This window comes from Spea bombifrons, chromosome 4 (genome assembly GCF_027358695.1).
Source record: "Spea bombifrons isolate aSpeBom1 chromosome 4, aSpeBom1.2.pri, whole genome shotgun sequence".
NCBI lineage: Eukaryota > Metazoa > Chordata > Amphibia > Anura > Pelobatidae > Spea > Spea bombifrons.
Window position 1 is genome coordinate 100808759 of NC_071090.1, and position 24014 is coordinate 100832772.

Sequence of the window (24014 nt, forward strand, 5' to 3'; positions counted from 1 at the left end):
CACGTCAAGGCACACTCTCAATAGGGTGAGAACCTACTCTCACCTCCTACGTAGTGGACACACAAAGCAGTTTATACTGCTACCAAAACCTTATTAATGTGAGCCTGTGACTAGCTTAGCGCACCGACATTTTTTCTTTTCCCTGTTTGCACATATTTGAGGTTGTTGGCTCCTCATCAGTCTGGTTGCAGCTTGCTGTCCAGGGGTTAATAGGGAGGAGGTTTAAATGCACCTCCCCCAACACATTAATAAGGTTTTGGTAGCAGTATAAACTGCTTTGTGTGTCCACTACGTAGGAGGTGAGAGTAGGTTCTCACCCTATTGAGAGTGTGCCTTGACGTGGCGGGTGAGCTTAATTATGCTTTGGCCAATTCATATAACCAAAACCTCTCATTTATATTATGTTTATATATTTGTTGCCAACTTTATTAGGGTAAGAAGCGCAGACAGTTTTTGTTTTTTGTATACCTTTTATTTGTGTTGACATGGAAAAATCATTGGGCAACAGAAAGGAGGGCCCCTTTTTTTATATATAAGTGCTCCAGGACACCAGGTTCCTTAATCTGTCCCTGGTTCTGCTTAACCATTTGGTTTTTTATGGGCACACATGGAGTTTCATTAGTCTGGTTCCAAGATCACCCCTCCCTCCACCTTCTGAGATCAGAAGGAGCAACTATAGCTGTGCATGAAGTAAACCCCCAGTTGGGGTAGTAAACAGAGCCTGAGAGGGGCCAGAGCCAAATGCCTCTTTCCCTTCGTGAGATCAAAGGCTTCCCAGGAAGAGTGGTTATCCCAGAGCATCCAGAGATTTACTAGCCGTATTGATGTGGCTTCGGCATTCACTATGGCTACAGTGAATTATAAAGCCTAGCTTCATTAAGCGTATGTATTATTGAAATCAATTTGGGAAGCTGACAGCCCCAAGTCATGTAAGGTGTCAGAAAAAGAGAATCATCTAATCAACACAGAGCGTAGTATATTGAATATCCAAAAGCCTTCCGAGTATGGTCCAAAGTTGATGATTGTTGATGTGTACATTGGATCCCCAGGTGCACAGAATTATTTTTTCATTTCATCTCATTCAGTGGTACTTGGCACTTGGTACTCAGCAGCTGTGCATGTTCTGGATATTTACAAGATCTTGAGTAATGTCACCCTTCAGAGTACTTCCTGATGGCGGTGCTTCTGGTCAGTGAAGGGTCATCTTGGTACCGTTTGGGGTATTAGTAATTTCGTCATCACTGGGGTCTGAGAGTTGCAGATCCGGTGATATTTTCTGAGTCATGTAAGTTCTCGTCTGCATTGAACACTCTGGGTTTAGGATTGCCTGAAAGATTTAGCAGTGTGTTACCCATCAATATTTAATGTTAAGTCTAGCTTTAAAAGGGTAAAATCAGATGTCGCATTCGTATGAATATAAGATGTAATCTTAAAGCAATAACTGGTTGTCAACCAACTATTTAGTTGTATTTTGGAATGGCGCACATGTTTTAGAGACTTTTTCTTTTATATGTGCCAGGCAGGCTATAAACTCTTACTGTACGCCATTCCCTCCTCAATGCTGTGAGCTTGGATGTTGAAGTAGAAACAGGCCAGACAAATGAGTTAATGGTTAGAGATAAAATGCATGATTCGTTCGAACAGATGCTAAAAATGAGATTGAAGCCAACAGGGGCAGCTGCCTGCTCAATGTGATGCAGGACATTTAATATGATTCCGTTTCCCAAGTAAATATCATAGAACCCTGATAGCTGCTTAACAAACAGGGAGTGGAGTTTTTTAATTTATTTATTAAAACAACTCACACTCCCTGGTTCTTTTTCCTTATTTAAGTAAATCGTTATCAGTTACTGACCAATCTACAATTTAATTTATAAACTCATTTTCTTGTCATTTATTAGGTCTGTAGCATACTGTGATTCACGCATACCTGCCAAACTTTCTGAACTCCTAGAAAAGAATGATTCAATTATCAGTGCCCCCTTTGCGATATATACACACACACACTTTCTCTTACTGATTAATGAAGTCACTCACCTGTTTTTCCTCCTTTGCCTGTGGATTGCGCAGGAAGATGCAGAGAGGGGCGTAAAGAATATTTGCAACACCAATAATTACCATTAACCAGGAAAATCCAATTGTCTTTGCTATTGGGCCTCCGACTGCTGGACCTGTGGAGTAAAGAATAAATTGAATAGAAGCAAAAACATCTATTATGTATCCAATAAACCAAGATACATACAATAGAAAACAATCTATAGTATAAATGCGTTCTATAAATGGGATTCATTCTATAAACTGGATTCCTGCATATATTGGTCATTAGATTTGCGCTGATCTTCAATAGACCAACAATAGACAAACACAGTTGGCTTCCTCTAATAAGAGACAATTAGACATTTTTATGTGTTTATTAAACACAGCGTGTACCCATTCAAACTGTAGGGTGGAAAAATAATGTAAATACCCACACTAAAGACTTCTTCAAAAGTTGGTTGGAATCAGCTAACCTGCAGTCCCATCAATGAGACAAGTTTGGAGGTTGTGGTCAATGCTACCCTAATCTATAAAAAACATCATTGCCTGATATAAGTCAATCAAAACAGATCTTTGAAAGACTAAGATTAAGACTTGTTGACTTGGTTACTGAGGTGTTTCGTAAAGCCTTGGCATTCATGATTCCACAATAAGACAAGCTGTCTAAAAAATGCTACTCTGTCTAGGAATGACCTGCAAAGATGCTCTATGAGATTAAGAGGAATTCTACAGTCTTCTAAAGACTCACAGAAATCTCTGGAACATAATAAGATCTTTGTTCACGTGTTTAGCACACATAAAACAATGAATATGAGATGATACCAACGATGAAGCCACTGGTGTGTCCTCCCATAAAAAACAGAGGACCTTGATGTTCCATAGTGCTACTAGCATAATACTCTGTAGAGATGTGAACCCGGAACATAAGTTGTTTAGAAGGATCAAGAAAACCAACATCAAAAAAACCTTATCCTAACTGTAAAGTATTGTGGAAGGTACACCATGGTTTGGGGCTGCTTTGCTACTTGGACAGCTTGCTATCATCAACAGAAAAAAAATGGATTTCCAAGTTTATCAAAGTATTTTGCAGAATAATGTAAGGCTATCTGTCTGCCAATCAAAGCTCAACAGAAGTTGGGTGATGCAACAGGACAACAACGCAAAGCACAGGAGTAAATCAACAACAGAATGGTTTCAACTGATGAAAATACACGTTATGGAGTGCCCTAGTCAGAGTCCTGACCTCAACTTGATTGAAATGCTATGGCATGACATTAAGAGAGCAATTCATATCAGACATCCCAAGAATAAACAGTTAAGTAAGGAGCAATGGTCCACAATTCCTCCAGGCCATTCTGCAGGTCTGAGCCGCAAGTTATTGCAGGCAATGGAGGGTCAACCAGTTATTAAATCCAAGGGGTCACATACTTTTTTCACCCGGTGTGTTAAATAGACATGCAAATGTGTGTTTGTCTATTGTTGTGATTTAGGAGAGGATCAGATCAAATTTAGCAACAATATATGTCGAAATCCAGGTATTTCTAAAGGGTTCACATATGTTCCCCATGAGTTATTGCACCCACCTATGTGCGGTGGAGAAAATTATTTATCCACAAGTAAGAAATTATTTCTTTCCTACCTATAACAAACAAACCCCATCCTCCATATTGTATAAACATACATACTGCGCATGCATTTTATGGCGTGACATGCAATGTTGTAATAAAAATAATCCAGATGATTCCTTACCCAAGGCAAACCCCAAGCAGAAAGCAATATCAGAAATGGCGTATACCCCACCATAGACGGACGTGTGACGTAGATCAACAAGATATCCCATAATAGGCATTATTGAGGAGTCCACCATTCCCAAGGCAATGCCAATCCCAGTATTAGGACCAATGAGTCCATAGATATTGACAGCAAGGGGCAGCTAGCATGAGCAAGAGAATAAGAAAATGACCAATTAGTTCAATATAGTGTAGATATTAAGTCACTAAAGCTGGGCAAGTTTCATATAAATCTGGTGTTGCCGGTTGACTTTGTGATCAGAAATAAAATATTTTAATAGAACTTTAGTTAGTTGGTAAGTCTATCAGTTTAGAGGTTCTGGGGACTAGGAACTGACAAGGTCACTTAAATCATAAGTGGCAAAAGGGGAAAAAAGGTGTCTACGGGGTAAAGTGAGAAAGATCAACTTATACAAACTCTTGTCATGTCAAATTCTTACATTTGTAGCAAGCTGTTCCATTAAATACATTTCAAATGGTTAGTTCAATTGAGCAGTGCTTTATTATTAAGACTTGGTAAACCATATGGAGTAGAGGATATATTACTTAATCAAACACAGTAAAATGTTTTTTTTAAACATTTTTAACAAACATTTTTAATAATTTTAAATCAATCAAAAAATATTAAAATGTAAGCTGTATTAAATCCAGACTACCCCCGCAATCCATCAATCTGTATAATAAGACTTTATTTTATAATTAAACAAACATTATTTTTTCAAGGATCTCAACAAATTTTGCTCATTTCAAAACTGAATCTCCACGCACTCACAGGGCTCATTACATTTAATTTGTCAATTACTTTTATCTTAATACCCTGTGCGGTTCGTTTGCAGTCATCCTTCATCTTGGAATCAGTGCTCACTATGCTGTTATTCTCACCGCTAAATGCATTCTCTCATTGGAACTGTCTGTGTATATGAACTAGCTTGATTTGTTCAAGCACTGGTATAGGGGGCAGACATAGAAAATTGATACGAAGAAGTGAGTTACACTCACACACAAGAGGCTGACTCCTTCGACTACCATCCCAACCATCGAGCAGAGCCACCTGTAACCGGAAAGACAAACTCAGATCAAGAAGGACAATCCGCTAGGTAATCAGTTATTAGTGAGGCTCTTTGAATCAGACCAAAGTGTTTACCTTCCCATTTTGTGTGACAAGGTTCCAAAAAGATTCGTACATAACAGGTAAGTGAGGCTAGCAGGCAAGAACACAACACCTAGGGAAAGAGAATATCATGACATTACAGACATGCACTAAGATGCACATTTTTACGTCATACTATATTGCAGTGCAGGAAGAAACAATTCTAAAAAAAAACAGAGTAATCTGTTGGTACGGAGAAGTGGTCTTTTAGCCCAATATGTCTAAGGTGGTCTACACAACCACTGACACTCAGGACTCACCAGTTCTAAATGGAATCTTAATGACCTATTGTTGCTTTTAAGCGTGTAAGTGTCAGAATTCCATGCAATCTCTTAATGATCCATTTCCTTTAAGGATCAGACCCTTATTAACAGTAGGTAATATGAAAGCATCAGTCAGTGACTTAATAATACTTTGCCGGGGGTAATGGTTTAAACAAAGTGGCTCCCATAGTGTAGACAATGATGTCAGTCATTTTAAAGTCAGCAGGAAATGTTTCTCCGATGAGATTTATTGGACTAGAAGCTGATTAAGTGGTTTGATTTCCAAGGGAATTGCCATATTACACAAGCAGCTTCTTACGTTCTTCATTTAGATCATATCACAGGACAAAATGTCCCTATTCTTATAATTTCCTGATAAGTTTGTAGAAAGTACTTTACCTGGCCTACAGGCCACCCACAAAGTGTTTTTTTTTTTTACGAAATGTGGGAACAAGACTGGGGTAGAAATTGCTAGTTTCTGGAATTGGGTCATTTTTCTACCCAGCTCTATTTATACTCTAAGCAATATGAGAAGTGAAATGAAAATATAAATAAGTAATAAGAAGAAACAGGACATATTTTTTTATTTACTTGGGCAAATGACATATAGAGTTAGTACCCTATTCGAGTTGTACTGGGCGAGTAAATAGTTTAAAGGAAACGTGGGATCCCCAGTTACAATAACCATACTACTATTGGCGGAACCATGGAAAATAGAGCAGACCTAGTTGCCAGTTGGGGGAACACATGGTTTCCATCATCCAAATGGGCAGAGTGGATTCCAGAATTCCAATAGCCATATTAGCAATGCAGAGAGAACCTGAGTAGGGAACAAATAAAATCATTTTTAAACTGTTTTCACCATGAGTACAGCTAGGTCAACGAATGCATAAATCATTGACATAATAATGTTCACTTTCAAATGTCCTTATAACCTGCATTGTCATTAATAACTCTGCAGTGAAAAGACTCTATATAGTAAGGACCTTACATTGTGCAGTTCATTCCATTCCATAGAACATGTCACATTCATTTTTAATATTTATATATATATATATATATTGTTTCTGTTTTATAAGCACTGGACTATAGACAATCTTACCAGCAGCGACCATAATATACGGGTCCTTGAGTAAAGTAATGTAAGGTGTTGGGGCATTGGTCTGAGGGAGAAGAAGGCAACGTATTAGTTATATGAATACGTATAGTATGGACTACTAAATTTGTCTTTCATGTTTGAAGCACATACTTACACTTGGGGAAAAAGTGGAAGGCCTCAAAATACACAATTGAAGAACTGAATACATAAAGAAAATACAATATTAATTTAACAGTATGACCAAGTTGAGCAAGAGACCTGTGCTTTGGTCTGCCAAAAGCCGTACAGCCATACAATCCGCTCAGAGATCTTCTTACCTCCATCAAGGAGAGCCAAGATTGCCAGGACCAAGAACGGAGAAGACTTCCCAACAAATTCATACATGATAGAACCAAATGGAGCACCCGCTGGAAACACAGAGGGCAGAAATATTTATATTGTTAAATAATTCCTAAAGAAGTGGCTCCTCAATAGCTATTACATTCATTGGCTTCTGCCACTCACAAAAGTTTAGGGACATAAGCATTCCCTTAAAGAAACTGTTTTCAAACCATTCCTGTATAGAGTATTTCCAGCCATTACTAGTATTTCTACAGAGGGTTTAAACAGTTAATTATTATTAATGTATGATCAAGCAAAGCAGGGCTAGAGACCCCATCTTCCTACAGGAATGGAGATCAGAGTGAGAAGAAGGGGAACAAAATTCCTCTCTCTTCAAAAAAGTTTCTCTCTCTTTAAAAGAAAATTAAATATTAATAAAAAAAAATACAAAAAGATACCCTAGTGATACCGTCATGGCATCATCAGGGGCATCCTAATACCCAGGGGTACAAAGAGGGATATTTGTGTGTCCAAGACTCCAACATGATCTCCGGTCATCTTGCACTTCTCTTTGATAAAGTACAAACAAAACTCTTCATTAAAGCATTAAAAAAGCCATATATGTCCTTATAATTCTTAAACATATAGTAGAGCTGCTACAAAGAAAATGGTTCTTTAGGCTCATTATTTAAATACAGACAGATGAACTTTTACACAGAAAGGCATAATTATCGCACAAAAGGAAACTCAGAACAATGCATTGGACTGAGACACCGCTACTTACAAAGCACCCCCAAAGCGAGTCCTCCCAGTGCTATTCCCATAGCTTTGCCTCTCTCAAAGTCATCGGGATACACGCTGGCCAGCATCCCCAGACCTGAAGAGACATGGAAACTGTGTATTTCCAAACCTACGTACACAACCCAACCCAACAATGAGCTTTTGCTTCCCCAAGTTGATATATTAACCATTAACATTATCCTTTGAGTAAAAACATATTGTGGTACTAAGGCTAGGTTTCCACTTGGGTTTTTGTCCGGCGTTTTTTTCTTGATGAAAAACGCCAGGAAAACTGCCAAAAAAACTGCCACTGCATTTACCTGCGTTTTGGCGTTTTTTCTGCAGTTTTTTCTGGCGTTTTAGCCTTTCTGTGGAAATTGCTTTTTTTGACCTTAGGCAGTTTTTCCAGCCTTTACAAGTTAGAAGTTTCACCCAGCTAAAAGGGATTGGGATAAATGGCAAGTATCTGCCCTCTCCTGATGTCATTTACTTGGTAGACCCTTTTGTCTCTTTTCTGTGGTTTGTAAGGCATGCTTTATTCCGAATGTCTGCTCCTCTGGGAAGATTGGCCCCAAATGATGGTGCAAATTGTTTGCTGTTGCTTTTGGCACGCAGGATCCGGTCGCGTATGTTTGTTTGTAATGGCATGTTTGTTCCAAATGGTGTAAAATTCAATATGAACCAGTCCAGGACTTTGTTTTGTGTGAAACTGTTTGTTTTCAGCCTATTTCTCGCAGGACACACAGATACTGGGTCCATCCTCTGCATTGTAACTGTGGAAAAAACGCCATAAAAAACGCCAAGGCAATAAACCCACATGGCTTTTTTCATGGCGTTTTTTCTCTCCCATAGACTTCTATTGGAGAAAAAAAGCCAAGATTTCTTGCAAAAAACGCCAGAGTGTCAGGCTAGGTTTCCACTTGGGTTTTTGTCCGGCGTTTTTTTCTTGATGAAAAACGCCAGGAAAACTGCCAAGAAAACTGCCACTGCATTTACCTGCGTTTTGGCGTTTTTTCTGCAGTTTTTTCTGGCGTTTTAGCCTTTCTGTGGAAATTGCTTTTTTTGACCTTAGGCAGTTTTTCCAGCCTTTACAAGTTAGAAGTTTCACCCAGCTAAAAGGGATTAGGATAAATGGCAAGTATCTGCCCTCTCCTGATGTCATTTACTTGGTAGACCCTTTTGTCTCTTTTCTGTGGTTTGTAAGGCATGCTTTATTTCGAATCTCTGCTCCTCTGGGAAGATTGGCCCCAAATGATGGTGCAAATTTTTTGCTGTTGCTTTTGGCACGCAGGATCCGGTCGCGTATGTTTGTTTGTAATGGCATGTTTGTTCCAAATGGTGTAAAATTCAATATGAACCAGTCCAGGACTTTGTTTTGTGTGAAACTGTTTGTTTTCAGCCTATTTCTCGTAGGACACACAGATACTGGGTCCATCCTCTGCATTGTAACTGTGGAAAAAACGCCATAAAAAACGCCAAGGCAATAAACCCACATGGCTTTTTCATGGCGTTTTTTCTCTCCCATAGACTTCTATTGGAGAAAAAAAGCCAAGATTTCTTGCAAAAAACGCCAGTGTCAACATGCTGCAGTTTTGAAAAACTGCCACAGAGCCCAAAAAAGCAGAAAAACACCAAAGAGGACTGAAAAAACGTCAAACAGAAAAACGCCAAGTGGAAATGGCATTTTGCGATTTCCTATTGAAGAACAGCTAACATCTGGCTGCAGCCGTTTTTCACAAAAAAAACGCCAGGGCGTTTTTATGGGCGTTTTTAGCAAAAAAAACCCAAGTGGAAACCTAGCCTCAACATGCTGCGATTTTGAAAAACTGCCACAGAGCCCAAAAAAGCAGAAAAACGCCAAAGAGGACTGAAAAAACGCCAAACAGAAAAACGCCAAGTGGAAATTGCATTTTGCGATTTCCTATTGAAGAACAGCTAACATCTGGCTGCAGCCGTTTTTCACTAAAAAAACGCCAGGTGGCGCTATTGGCGTTTTTATAGGCGTTTTTAGCAAAAAAAAACCACGTGGAAATCTAGCCTAAGGCTAGGTTTCCACTTGGGTTTTTGTCCGGCGTTTTTTTCTTGATGAAAAACGCCAGGAAAACTGCCAAGAAAACTGTCACTGCATTTACCTGCGTTTTGGCGTTTTTTCTGCAGTTTTTTCTGGCGTTTTAGCCTTTCTGTGGAAATTGCTTTTTTTGACCTTAGGCAGTTTTTCCAGCCTTTACAAGTTAGAAGTTTCACCCAGCTAAAAGGGATTAGGATAAATGGCAAGTATCTGCTCTCTCCTGATGTCATTTACTTGGTAGACCCTTTTGTCTCTTTTCTGTGGTTTGTAAGGCATGCTTTATTTCGAATGTCTGCTCCTCTGGGAAGATTGGCCCCAAATGATGGTGCAAATTGTTTGCTGTTGCTTTTGGCACGCAGGATCCGGTCGCGTATGTTTGTTTGTAATGGCATGTTTGTTCCAAATGGTGTAAAATTCAATATGAACCAGTCCAGGACTTTGTTTTGTGTGAAACTGTTTGTTTTCAGCCTATTTCTCGTAGGACACACAGATACTGGGTCCATCCTCTGCATTGTAACTGTGGAAAAAACGCCATAAAAAACGCCAAGGCAATAAACCCACATGGCTTTTTCATGGCGTTTTTTCTCTCCCATAGACTTCTATTGGAGAAAAAAAGCCAAGATTTCTTGCAAAAAACGCCAGAGTGTCAACATGCTGCAGTTTTGAAAAACTGCCACAGAGCCCAAAAAAGCAGAAAAACGCCAAAGAGGACTGAAAAAACGCCAAACAGAAAAACGCCAAGTGGAAATTGCATTTTGCGATTTCCTATTGAATTACAGCTAACATCTGGCTGCAGGCGTTTTTCACAAAAAAACGCCAGGTGGCGCTATTGGCGTTTTTATAGGCGTTTTTAGCAAAAAAAAAACCCAATGGAAACCAAGCCTAAGGCTAGGTTTCCACTTGGGTTTTTTTAGCTAAAAACGCCTATAAAAACGCCAATAGCGCCACCTGGCGTTTTTTTGTGAAAAACGCATGCAGCCAGATGTTAGCTGTAATTCAATAGGAAATCGCAAAATGCCATTTCCACCTGGCGTTTTTCTGTTTGGCGTTTTTTTAGTCCTCTTTGGCGTTTTTCTGCTTTTTTGGGCTCTGTGGCAGTTTTTCAAAACTGCAGCATGTTGACACTCTGGCGTTTTTTGCAAGAAATCTTGGCTTTTTTTCTCCAATAGAAGTCTATGGGAGAGAAAAAACGCCATGAAAAAGCCATGTGGGTTTATTGCCTTGGCGTTTTTTATGGCGTTTTTTCCACAGTTACAATGCAGAGGATGGACCCAGTATCTGTGTGTCCTACGAGAAATAGGCTGAAAACAAACAGTTTCACACAAAACAAAGTCCTGGACTGGTTCATATTGAATTTTACACCATTTGGAACAAACATGCCATTACAAACAAACATACGCGACCGGATCCTGCGTGCCAAAAGCAACAGCAAACAATTTGCACCATCATTTGGGGCCAATCTTCCCAGAGGAGCAGACATTCGAAATAAAGCATGCCTTACAAACCACAGAAAAGAGACAAAAGGGTCTACCAAGTAAATGACATCAGGAGAGGGCAGATACTTGCCATTTATCCTAATCCCTTTTAGCTGGGTGAAACTTCTAACTTGTAAAGGCTGGAAAAACTGCCTAAGGTCAAAAAAAGCAATTTCCACAGAAAGGCTAAAACGCCAGAAAAAACTGCAGAAAAAACGCCAAAACGCAGGTAAATGCAGCGGCAGTTTTCTTGGCAGTTTTCCTGGCGTTTTTCATCAAGAAAAAAACGCCGGACAAAAACCCAAGTGGAAACCTAGCCTAATACTTACCAAGCGGAATTTTGGTGACAAATGTGAAACGGTTGGATACACAGCCCTTAGGGCAGCGCACCAGGCACCATTTACATGATGATCTCTAAGTCACTGGGACCACTCAATGTTGTGATGACGCACACACTGACACTGACAATGAAATGATGTTGATGCATAATGAGAACGTACCTGCAACACTTGAAAAAGACGACCCAATGCCCTGCATAGCCCTGGCCAAAAAAAGAAGTGTGTATGTCCCAGAAAAAGCAAACACTGCAAAAAAATGCAGACATTGAGAACGATTTGTAAGGGCACCACAAGTGCATGATTGACACAATGCTAAAAATCACATCTGGGACAATATGTGTCTGTATATATGTAACGGGATACATAAACAACAACAAAAATCACAGATCCAAGATTAATAGATGGGAAGACTAGGTTTCTTTGTTTTACTTATCTTATTAAACTTGGTTAGCTCTCATCGTTTCGTTTGTATAGACCTTTATATTTGCTTGAGCAGTTTAAAAACCTTCATACATTGTAAATGAATCTGATTTTTATCATATTCCCATGAAATGGAAGATTGATTTTTACATGTGTGTACATGTGTATTGGCATCAGTGTGTAAGTCTGCAATTATTAAGTTACTGGGGAGAGGCAAGGGAAAGATAGAGGGTGTCATAATGAATAAGAGGAGAGAAAGAAGAGAGATGGTTAGATGAAGGAGAGAAAGAGTCAAAAGAGAAAGATGGGGAGAAGGGGAGAGATAATAGGAAGTAGGAGGGATAATGAGAAGGGGGAGAGATAAAGAGAAGTAGGGAAAATAGTGAAAGAAAAGGGGGAGAGATAAAAGAGAAAGGGGAGAAAGAAAAAGGAGGAGCAATAAAGAGGAGTGATAAACAGCGAGGTAAGAAGATAAAGAGAACACAGAGAGATTAACAGAAAGGGACAAGATAGAAGGGAGAGATAAAGAGAAAGAAGAAAGAAAAGGGAGAAAAGATGGAGAGATTAAGAGAAAGATGAGGAGAGATAAAGAGATGAAGCAGATAGACTTGGTTTCATAGTTCACAGAGGTTGCTGGAAATAAAGAAATTTGAATTTTGTTAATTTATAAATGTTTTGCAAATATTTTGTATGTATATATATAGATATGTGCAGTTTGAGCAGCAACCGCTCCCAGAGGGGACTCCACTGTTGGAATCAAATCTGCCGTGGGCTCTAGCCTCGGATCTTTTGGAGACCTAGCAATGCCCCTGGGTAAAGCGGGTCCTGCTCACAAGTTTGCAATCCCCTCCTTTCATACCTACACCTGCTAGTTAGGTACCTATCATTAAAAGAGATATTCCAGCACTGACACAGACATAAAAAAATGAAAATTGCTTTCTTTCGGATTATGACATGACATAAGCATGTACCTAATCACTGAGACACTTATCCCACCGCTAGAAGAAATACATCACCATTGGTAGAAATAGCACATGACTCGGATAGTTATCCTAGTTTTAGGACAGATATTTTTCTTGACTGACATAACTAACAAAGACAGCAAAGAATCAGAAGCAAGGGGCACTGATATGGAGCTGTGACAGCAGACAAATTACCCCTAAGGGCTTTAGTGTTCACAGTGTAGAGTCACTGAACGGGATGTTCCAATTACTCCACGCAGAATGATTAAATGTAGCAGTGGCAGATTCACTTTACGTGGCATTCAATAAAATATATCCTAACCATACATTAATTAGAATACAATGGATTGCCGTAACGGGTAAAGCATAACGTTGTGTCAGAAATGTGAATTGGGATCTAAAATTAGTATTTTTTCTAATAACAGTTTACTACTCACTTATGGTAGAAAAGAACATGATGATAAATCCGCAGAACATTGGGGCATCATATCCAAACCTGGAAAGAAAAATGTTTTAGAGAATTATATAGGTGCTGTCACATAAGCATATTCTAGAAGGATAGAACTGCACCATATTAACCAAGGACAGAATATGAACAGATTGGGAAGAAATAGGGGCCTGGAAATCTAAAATTTTGGACAAAATCAAGCCTCATGTCAAATCAGGGCAAATTTGTGCTAATTAAATGAAACTCCTACTCGAATCAGGCAGAAATAAATAGTAGAAAAGTGTTGTAAAAAATGAAATGCTTTATTTAAACTATATAAAATGCAATAGCCAGAATCTGTCCAATGGCGACCAAAAATTGCCTATTTTTATACACCTGAGCGTGTGCCTCATCCTTCCTCCAAGGCCCCCAAAAAAGTGTAAAAAACTAAAAATGGCCACAAGAATATACCACCACCCACACAGTGCCACACTCCAAAAGTGCAGTTAGTCCATGACGTAGATGTACCTGTTGGTGATTACACCCACTAATGGGTTAACCAAGAGCTGCAACATGGCTTTGGAGGCAAACAGTAGACCGATGCGTACATTTTCATCTTGCAAGAAGCCAACTCCGCTGTAGCAGGGCCCATCATTTAGGAGACCCTGGGATTCGTTACCCGTGTTTTCATTATATTGACCACCGATGAATATTGTAGAATTATCTCTCAAAGACATTGTGGAGATGATCGTAGAGTTGGTGGCGGGGGTTGGAGAAGACGAATATGTCATCGATGCGTTTTCATGATTATACTCCGTGTCATAGAGGAAAGATGGGATAATTGGAACTGCAAATGAGATAAGGGTGAGTAAAAGACCTCATAAATATGATATTTAATTCATGAAAATCAGAACTGTCCTGTAAAAAATGGTATGCTTGTTCATCGCTGCAAAACCGTGTCTATTCTATCCTTCCAATGTATAGCCTGTCAAGGTTGCGACTGTATTGAGTCCTAGAGTGTACTCATGAAAGCCCTATACTTGGTGGTCTAGTGGGGTAGTAAAAACCAGGCAGAACTGAGCCTCTATCCCAGTCTGGATATAACACATTGATTACTATGGAGGGACGGAGCATCAGCTTATTGCATCGTACCCCAGTACCTCCTTGCACAGAAGGTCTCCACCTTGGAAGTAGGAGAACAAAAATTGTCCAAGATGCCCCTTCCCCTGCCCAGCTCCAGGAACTGGTAACTGCTAACAAATAGTTAGGGGGTTATTCAAATGCCTATCTCGTTTACCGAATACCCAAATATATAGTTAATTACACAAAGAAACCTTCCTTAAACCAAGAAAATACATGCAATTTAAATGAAATGCCTTTCAAGGTGTCATGCTTTAACCACATCAGTAAGGGTAGGTGAAGGTGCTTGCGCCATTGAGGAACACCAGGTCCCTAGTCTTCTTCTTCTTCTGGGGCCGCATTCCTTTAAGGAATATGTAGACCCTTCATTCCTGCTCTGGTAAAACCAAAGGAGGGCAGGATCTTCTTGGTCCCCTTCCAAAAAGATAAACCACTGAGGTCTTCAAGGGGATGTGGGAACCAGAAGGTCAACCCAAACCCCTCACAAAAAAGCCAAGTCTTTGGTGACCCAGCTCCAACGTGCCATTGAATACTTGAAAAAAACCCAATCAAAAAAGCACCAAGCGTATACAGATACACACCGACTGCTGTAAGAAGCATGTTATCCAACAGCAGAGCCACGAAAACCACAACAAGAACCAGGCAGCGAGATTGACGTTTCTTTTCCAGCCACTTGCAAGGGCCACACTCCATCCCAGCAGAAGAATGTAGGCCTTTCCCTAAAGATGAGAGAAAAGTATGCATGTGAAACTTTAAATGAATGTCTCTGTATATAACCCGACATTGAACAAAAAAAAAATAATGTATTACTGACATAAATTAACGAAACAAAATTAATCGCACTCTCTATCAACAAAAGAGAAATGATCTAATCTTTTTGTTATAAAAATAGGGTAGGGTAGAAAATGTTTAATGACATTAAGTTACTACTCCTTCTTCTCACCCCTCCTATTGTTACAATGACCCGTAGTACTCCATTGGATTGTAAGCTCACGAGTGGTGCCCAAAAGTCCACCATTCCTGCCAGGAACTTTGTGTAAAAGTATCATAAGGCAAGCTTACTGGCAGGGTCTGTATCTATTAATGGATATTTGTTATGTATGTATTAACTGCCCCATTTACAAACCAATAATAAACATTGCATGGTGTATACCTTACCTTGTAACTCGATGGCTGGTTGAAGTAGTGATGTCCTATTTCAGTAGAGCACACCTTCGGATCTTACTCTAGCCAGGACTGAAATCTGTCTAATGAACATCTAATGATAAACCTGTGTGGTCTTACAGCATCAGTGTAAAAAAGGGTAAATAAGACATAGTCCAGCCTCCTCTTCATCAAGGTATATCTCACTCATCAAGCGTCAGCTCAGTAAAAGGAGAGATACTGGGGTTGAGTCATAGAACAAGCTGTTTACTCTTCTCCATGGTTGCCCGAGCAGCTTGGCGTACGCGTACCTTTTGCTGTTATTTGCCTATGGGTTGAAAAGCTAGAGGAACATCTGCTTATGTTGAATGATGGGTTCTATGGGTGTTATATATGTACTGGAAGAACAGATGACATATCCGACTAATGATCTGGAGTGAATGTTAAGGATAGTAAACGTAGGTCCTCCTATTAGAAAAAACAGGGAGAAAAAGAACCACAGCGATTTACCCAAAAAGTCTTCTGATTTTGTCACCAGGCATCAAGACCGATGTGGCCCAGTGCAACAGTGTCCACAATTCCTGCTGAGTGGAGCCCAGATTGTATTTGTGGAAGAGTCCAGAGTAGATTATGAATTCTTAATTTAGGGGTAGATAGCTAGAAATGGAAAACAATCTTAGAGAAGTTCAATATTAGAAAGCACCAGCAGTGGGATGCATGGCTTCAGAAGAATTGGTGTCCTACTAGGGACTGGGAATACTACTCCTACCATACTAAGTGTGCCATTGGTTTTAGGACTAAAAAAGGCAATTCTAAGGATTATTGTTACAAATTAAACCGTTGGCTAGAAGGGAAATCGAGTATCTGCGTGTGTAACAGACTTAACTGTTTATATGTTATAATTTGTTGTATGCAAGTTTTAAATGTGGATAGGGTTTATACTGTCCATGTTGCAGGGGGAAGGTGTTTGGGGTAGGACTGTTACCAAGGAAATGGTCTTGGGATATGTTGAGTCATACTGGTAACAACAGTAATACTGGTCATAACAGTAATACAAGAGAGCCAGCATATTAACAAGAGTTGTCAGAGTCCATCCTCATATACAAGGTTGTTTAGCAAACCCCCTGAAAAGGGCATAAGGTCTGTATATGTTTCACTATGTATTAATAATAAAGCAAAAGATAGAGTTTATGGATAAGTGATTAATGCATATTATCTGTATTTTGTTCAGGTCTTATGGTGAATTTTTGGAGTTAAAACGGAAAGTGTACAATAAAGCTTCTTAAAAATCATCAGTAAAGTTTTGGCCATCATTCAGACGGGGTCTGCTACAGCGTGCACCTTCTAAAAAAATGTCCCTCTCTCTGGCCAATTCAAATGTTGTCATGATTTATGTTATAAGAAGTCTTTATTGTATGATGCACAAAAGCAGCGACAGGTGAGTAACTGTTTACAAAGCAACAGATGCTTATCTGAATATATAGCTTTAATGAGGTTCTACTGATTCCAAGCCCTTAGAGGGATATTGAAGGAAAACATAGGATTTTAATAACTTCTGCAAACAGCTGAGTAGCAGGGACAGGAAATTGGAAAACGCAATAGTTTGATTCACTTGGAAACAGACAATGATAACAGCATTGAATGCTATCACTACATCCTGATTACCCCATCCAGACGTACACTAGGAAGGGATTTCAATACGCAAATCCTTTATGTCCTAATCGGAAACCAGCATTACTATCTCTTCCATGCATTCATTTAATGAGAACGGGGAGATTAGATTTTGTGTTGGCTTCTGTACTAAACGTCTAATCTAACACAAACCTAACAAAATTCATAAACAATATATATATATATATATATATAACATTATGACCACTGACAGGTGAGGTGAATAACACTGATAATCTTGTTATCATGGGGGGGATATATTAGGCAGCAAGTGAACATTTCGTTCTCAAAGTTGATGAGTTAGAAGCAGGAAAAACAGGCAGAGTAAGGATCTGAGCGACTCTGACAAGGGCCAAATTGTGATGGCCAGACAACTAGATCAGAGCATCTCCAAAACTGCAGCTCTTGTGGGGAGTTTGTGGTCTGCAGAGGTCAGTACCGGTCAAAAGTGGTCCATGGAAGCAAAAGCGGTGAATCAGCGACAGGGTCATGGGCAGCCAAGGCTCATTGATGCACGTGGGGGGGGCGAAGGCTGGCCTGTGTGGTCAAATCCAACAGACGGGCGACTGTAACTGACATTGCTGAAAAAGTTACTGCTGGTTCTGATAGAAAGGCGTCAGAACACACAGAGCATCGCAGTTTGTTGCGTATGGGGCTGGGTAGACGCAGACCAGTCAGGGTGCCCATACTGACCCCTGTCCACTGCCCAAAGTGCCTACAATGGGCATAAGAACTGGACCACGGAGCGATGGAAGAAGGTGGCTGGGCGGATGAATTACGCCCGTGAATGGCCGGGTGCGTATCTTAACTGGAAAACACGCGGCACCGGGACGCATCCATGGAGGCCGCACCTCACAACTTACAGGACTTAAAAGATCTGCTGCTAACGTCTTGGTGCAGATACCACAGAACACCTTCAGAGGTCTAGTGGAGTCAATGCCCCGATGGGTCAGGGCTGTTTTGGTGGGCATAATGTTATGGCTGATTTCGTTAGGTTTGCATTAGATGTTTAGTTTGAGAACATTGTGTTCAATATAATTAATAACTTACTACTTACCGCTTCACAAGCTATAGGTAGTAAATTAGTTTCATTATGCTTAACCTGTGTTGGTGACCATCACCCTTTAAATGTATTTTTTTTTGATCCTGAGAACAGGCATTCATTTTGCTGCTCCCATCCTATGCATATAACGTAGGTTTCTAACACATATCCTGCTTATTTTAATATGTAAACACTATTACATAGGTTCATTTACATACTTCCCATGGCAGGCTACCTCGCTCTTCTGAGTGCGGGGCCACGTGATAATTAGCTATGCAGTGAGCAGGGCTAGCCCCAGATAGCATTATATGGGTTAGGGGTGGGAGGGCAGTTGGGAAGGGGCACAGTGAAATTACTACGCCTCTACTCCGTCAAACCTGGAGCGTTCCCAGGTATGATTATTTAGCGTACTGAACTATAACATGTAGGATTTGGGAAAAGTCACAGATCCACTTTGCACTCTCTGTTGTGTAAATTGTTGTGCAGTAAGCTATTGGTATATTGCTTTATGATGTGACATGATTATTTTTTTCACTATATCTTGCCTTGTTATGGGGTGCTTCCTTAAACACTTAAATCAAAATTTCTTGTTCATGGGGTGGATTTTTAAAAAAATTTATTTATCACATAATTATTTTTAATATGACAATGGTATTTTTTTTATATTTTATTATTTTTTGAAATGTTATTTTATTATACTTTCCTTAGCAATAGTGCCACCTAGTGGTAACACCACGATTGCCATTTTAAACCCAAAAACATGGTCAAAAAACCTGTTACCTTTGGCTAGTATTGGTATATGAGCGAAAACATTTAATTAATAAATAATTTATATTATTATTGTATAGCCATATAGCAGTATTACATATATCATTTTTTGTTCTGTTTTCACCACAAAAACACAACAAAATGTACCATCGCATTTAAAATGGTGGTACCGCGTCTACAACGTACGTATCTATAAAGGCTGCTAATTGCTTTTATACGTATCATTATGCTGCAAGTTCAATTTTAGGTATTTGCAAACCCATATTTCTATTTAATACATATTTCTTATTCAATAAAAACAAACATGAACAAATCTAGGATGCCATAGGTACCCTAAATGAGCTTTTATCTATATGTTGTGAGTTTATCACACATCACATTACTGGTCACCTGATTGCTCCTATTTCCTCTATCTTCATAGTCTGTTCTATGAGTCCGTTCTGTTTATGAGAATAATGCCTGCTATTACGGTATATCATTCTTAGTGGAGGGGTATTCACACTCCCAGCGTACCTAATTTGATTTGTTTAGATTAGAAACATAGAATTTGATGACACATAAAGTCTGCCCATTTTTCCTAATGTAAAGACCTTAATCTCAGACTCAGGATAGCTTTATGTCTATCCCTTGCATGTTTACATTTCTATATTTTAGTAAAGTGACACTAAACTTTTTTTTAACCCTTAAGAAAACATTCAGCAAACCTTACTTATATAAAAAGTAAGGTTTGAGTAGTTACACTAAGCATCTGCTTAACTTACCGCCGAGTACTTCAGGCCGCCTGCTCCCTCTCTCCGGCAGAACTGCGTTCTTCACTTGTTGACACAAGAATATGTTTAAACCAACATATTTGTTGTAGTGTCTTAGCTTCGGCTCTTAACTGCTGTGCAGTGCTGTCTATCTCATGATCTTACATTCTGTTCTCTAAACCTTATGCAAATGCATTACAGATTCATCTCAACACCTCTTTCCCTTCCCAACAAAACAAATCGGCAGAAAAGATAACCAAAACATTTCTGATATCTAAATAACAAATCCGATGGAGACTTTCTCCCTTCCAAAGGTGTTATTCGATAATAAGGCAAAGATACTTCTGGGTCTTCACCATAAGTGACTATTCTTTTTAAGTAATGACTTTATTATCTTCGCTCTGCACTCAGATAACTCATTCCAATGAGATTTGGGAAGTTTTGTCAAAAAACCCAAAGTCTACAGAAAATGCCTAAACGTATCTACGGAAGAACTGGGACCGATTTTCTCACCTTTGATCGTTGGGGTGCCATACCATGAAAATATATCACATCATGTTCTAAATACTTGCTTTGACTATGTATTTCTGAGCTGGGCAATTTCTGCATTTAAAGAGTAAGTTTCATGAACCAAGGCCCCATGTATAAAAATGTCTTGGGTTCCAGGTCCCTGAATAAGCCTTCTAATGCAAATATTGTCGGGCTGCACAAGTCGAGTACCAAGGTCAACCTTGATGGAGTCCAACTAAAGGTACATCTCTGCTTTGGGATAGCCATGCGATGTGGGGAGATAGCGCTAATAAGTGTCCAAGAAATCTGTCATGATACTTCTTCTTAAGGGTAAACTTATTTGTTCATTCTACACTTTTTTTTCCCATACACACATGCAACAGCACAGGGAAAATGAACAATCAGAGAATGATTAGCTTACAATTCTGTTATTCAAAAGGTCGCAGTGCCACGGCGTCTGGTTAAAAAAAAACTAATAATGATGAAGCTGACATAAATTATGTTATTAGATCGAGAGAATAACAGTTCATTAAGTCCCAATGGTACAACCGTATCTAGTGTTTTAATCCAATGCGCCCCTTGTTGTGAAAGCAAACGTGATCCATCGCCAACCCCTTCGGGGCATTGTATCAATCCCGAAGAATTTCAATGTATTGAATTGGTGTCCCACTGCTAAGCAATGTTTCCCTGCTGGTTTATCTTTTTTCTTATTTGTTGTTTCATAAAACCAAAAGATATAAGTAATGATGTCATCCGTCTTAAGAACCATGAATGTGACTTGGACCTACATGTAGTATTATCAATGAAAGCATATTCAACATGGATTTCACATTAAGAACATGCCCACTATGGACAGGAATAACCCAGGTCTCTGGAGAAAGTAAATCCAGAGGGGGTACAGTGGCGATGGAATATATATCGTACATCCAAAAGAAGGCAAAAAACCCTAATTAAGCTACTTCAAATTCTGCCATCAGGGGTAAAAATTCCTTCTTGACTCCAAAAGGCAATCGGAGTTCTCCTTGGATCAAGAAGCTCTGAAATATTCATTCCATGTATAGCCCTGTATGTCATGTCTTTTCTTGCCTAATTTTGTGTCATCAGCAAAAACTGTGACATGGCTCTCAATGCAGCTTGGAAGATCATTTATAAACAAATTAGAAAGAAGAGGACCGAGGACAGACCCCTGAGGCACTCCACTTAATACCTGCGAACAGGCTGAGAAACATCCGTTCACAACAACCCTCTGCATTCCATCTTTTAGCCAATTTCCGATCCAAATACAGAGTAGCCTTTTATGTGGGACCGTATCGAAGTCCAGATAAATCACACCTACAGCCACAGCCAGGTCTATATGAGTGTATTACAGATACAGTTACATTTTTGGATCTTGACATTACAGAATTTGAGAGAAATACCATTTTGCATGCATCGAGTTTTCATCCAAAGTCTTTATTAAGACACAATATCTCAGGGTTTTGAGACATAACTCATGCCCTGAGACAGCAGTACAACAAATACAGGAAATAACTTTTGTCAAAGAGGCTATAGAATAAATTTTTTAGATAAGGGCCATTTCACAGAATTAAAAAATCCACCGCGAGGGAATAGCAAAGGGAGTAGCAAAGAATAATCCTCAAAATCGTTTAGTTAATTCAACACCGCCTCAGGCCTCAGAGCTTTAGGTCACAGATTAGTGGCCGGACATTCTCCTTTCGGATGTTCTTGTAGAGAGCAGAATTCATGTCTCCATCAATAATGGCAAGTCCCCCAGGTCTTAAAGCAGCCACAGACCATCACACTACCACCACCGACCATGAAACTACCACCACCGACCATCACACTACCACCACCATGTTGTTATTGTGGAAAGCTGTGCTAGGTTTACACCAGATGTAGCAGGACCCATGTATTCCAAAAAGTTTCACTTTTGGCTGATCAGTTTACAGAATATTATCCCAAAAGTCTTGGGGGTCAAGATGTTTTTTTTTTGTTTGGCAAATGTGATACAAGCCTTTGTGTTCTTTTTGGTCAGCAGTGGTTTTCTCCTTGCAACTCTCCCATGGACGGTAGCTCTTTCTTATTGCGCAATCGCAAACAATGACCTTAACTGAGGCAAGTAAGGCCTGCAGTTCTTTACGTGTTAGTCAGGGTTCTTTTGCCATCATTAATGTGTTGGAGGAATGTAGGCCAGCTAGTCTTGGGAAGGTTTACGACTGTTTAACGTTTTCTCCGTTTGTAGATAATGGCTATTACAGTGATGGAGTCCAGAGTCTTAGAAATGGCTTTGTAACCCATTCCAGATTGATAGATGTCAATGAATTTGTTTCTCATCTGTTCGTGAATATCTTAAGATTGCTTTTTAAAACCTATTAGCCAACTTCACTTTGCTGGCAGTAATCATGCTTGGGTAGACCTAGTGAACTTCAACCCAATTATAAATTAAATTTGGTTAATTGTTGCTGAAACCATTATTCTCCCGACAGCTCTCCCATTAGTGAATAAACCCCAAGTAGTTAAAACAACAACAATCCTGTCAACTAGACCCAATTTGGCATTATCACCACACACCACTACCTTATAACACCTGCCTAGGCTTTTATATTCAGCAGGCAAACGCACACTAAAGCACTACATGATCAGCCTGGGTCTGATCTCCATCTCCAGCCTCCCATTTATTTTGCAGAGCTGCTTGGGTCCATGCCTTTTCCTTCATTGCCCATTAGCTTAATTCCTGAACCCATTTTGCAAGTGGGGAAAGCATTTAGAGTGCATGGTTGCCATAGTGGCATATTTTTTTCAGGGCATATCTCATATTTACATGGTGCTGACCACCAGCTTTTGCGTTACCCTGCAGTATGTGGAATGTATAAACTCACCAAAGTCAATTAATTGCTTAGTCAAGTTAATGGACAATAAAGGAGGACACTTTATAGGTAGTGGCAAGGAACCTGTAAAAAGGAACCTCTTCTGCCAACTCTCCCTTAAGTGAACAGACCCAATTTGGAATTGTCTATCGGGATCTGTTCTTCATGTGGTTTTTCTGTATCTTGGATATTGCCCAATCCCAAGTAAAACACACAACTTTCAGTTTAAGAGCAGCTTTTACTGATGTCACCTGGATTTTCAGGAGGCAGATGTGGTTCCCACAATAGCGAGGTCCGGTATCAGTACAAGAGTCCAATCTGAATACAAGTGATGTGTATAACATGTCATAAAGGGTTAAAGCATTGCTTATGTATTGCCTTAATTGAATGGCAGAAATGAAAGCATTTTACTTCCTAGGGGCAGTCTGGACACACAATGAGATTTCAGAAATGAAGATAAGTAAAGATTTTGGGACCGACAGGCGAGCCCAGTAGTGTTATCTTGAGTCTGATCAATAAAGGTTTTTCCCCCCGGGATCTATAAGGCATTAAAGGTTCCACAGAAGATAAATGGCAGGCACTAAGGACTGCCTGCCAGCAAGAGATCTGTCACACACCACTCTTATCTTCGCAATAAGCAGACACAGATGGAAAGACGCTTAGGGCATTCGCCCTTCCACCGCCGCAGTTACAGATGGATCCAATCAGTCTGACAGAAAACGGAGCCTAGCTTGCAGAGAATAGTCAGCTGCAGCAGGACAGCCATTTCTCCACTCAAAGGGATTTGTTCACTAAAGAGAGAGTTGACTGAGTTTGCAAGAGAGTTGTGTTTCAGCTCATGGACTTAACTATTCATTGTGAACCACAGTGAGCAGTGTTGGCCCTTCTAAACAAATAGTGAAGTGAAGAATTACAACTCTCCTGTAACCTGTCATGAAACCTCCTCGTTTAGTGAATAAACACCAAAGACCATGAGTGTCCCCTTGTTAACCCA

The 24014-nt window shown here is 39.7% G+C and overlaps 1 protein-coding gene across 1 annotated transcript; it reads right to left on the bottom strand.

The window, feature by feature from the left end:
• Nucleotides 1-1104: 1104 nt before the first annotated feature.
• Nucleotides 1105-14963, bottom strand: LOC128491071 (chromaffin granule amine transporter-like). Its single transcript, XM_053463241.1, has 14 exons — nucleotides 14852-14963; nucleotides 13659-13977; nucleotides 13141-13199; nucleotides 11484-11567; nucleotides 7445-7537; nucleotides 6657-6746; nucleotides 6494-6537; nucleotides 6343-6403; nucleotides 5965-6060; nucleotides 4972-5050; nucleotides 4827-4878; nucleotides 3787-3970; nucleotides 2038-2171; nucleotides 1105-1327 (listed from the first exon to the last, which is right to left on the bottom strand). The coding sequence occupies exons 1-14, from the start codon at nucleotides 14961-14963 to the stop codon at nucleotides 1190-1192; spliced, it is 1545 nt and encodes a 514-aa protein (XP_053319216.1). The 3' UTR covers nucleotides 1105-1189.
• Between the last annotated feature and the right edge of the window lie 9051 nt (nucleotides 14964-24014).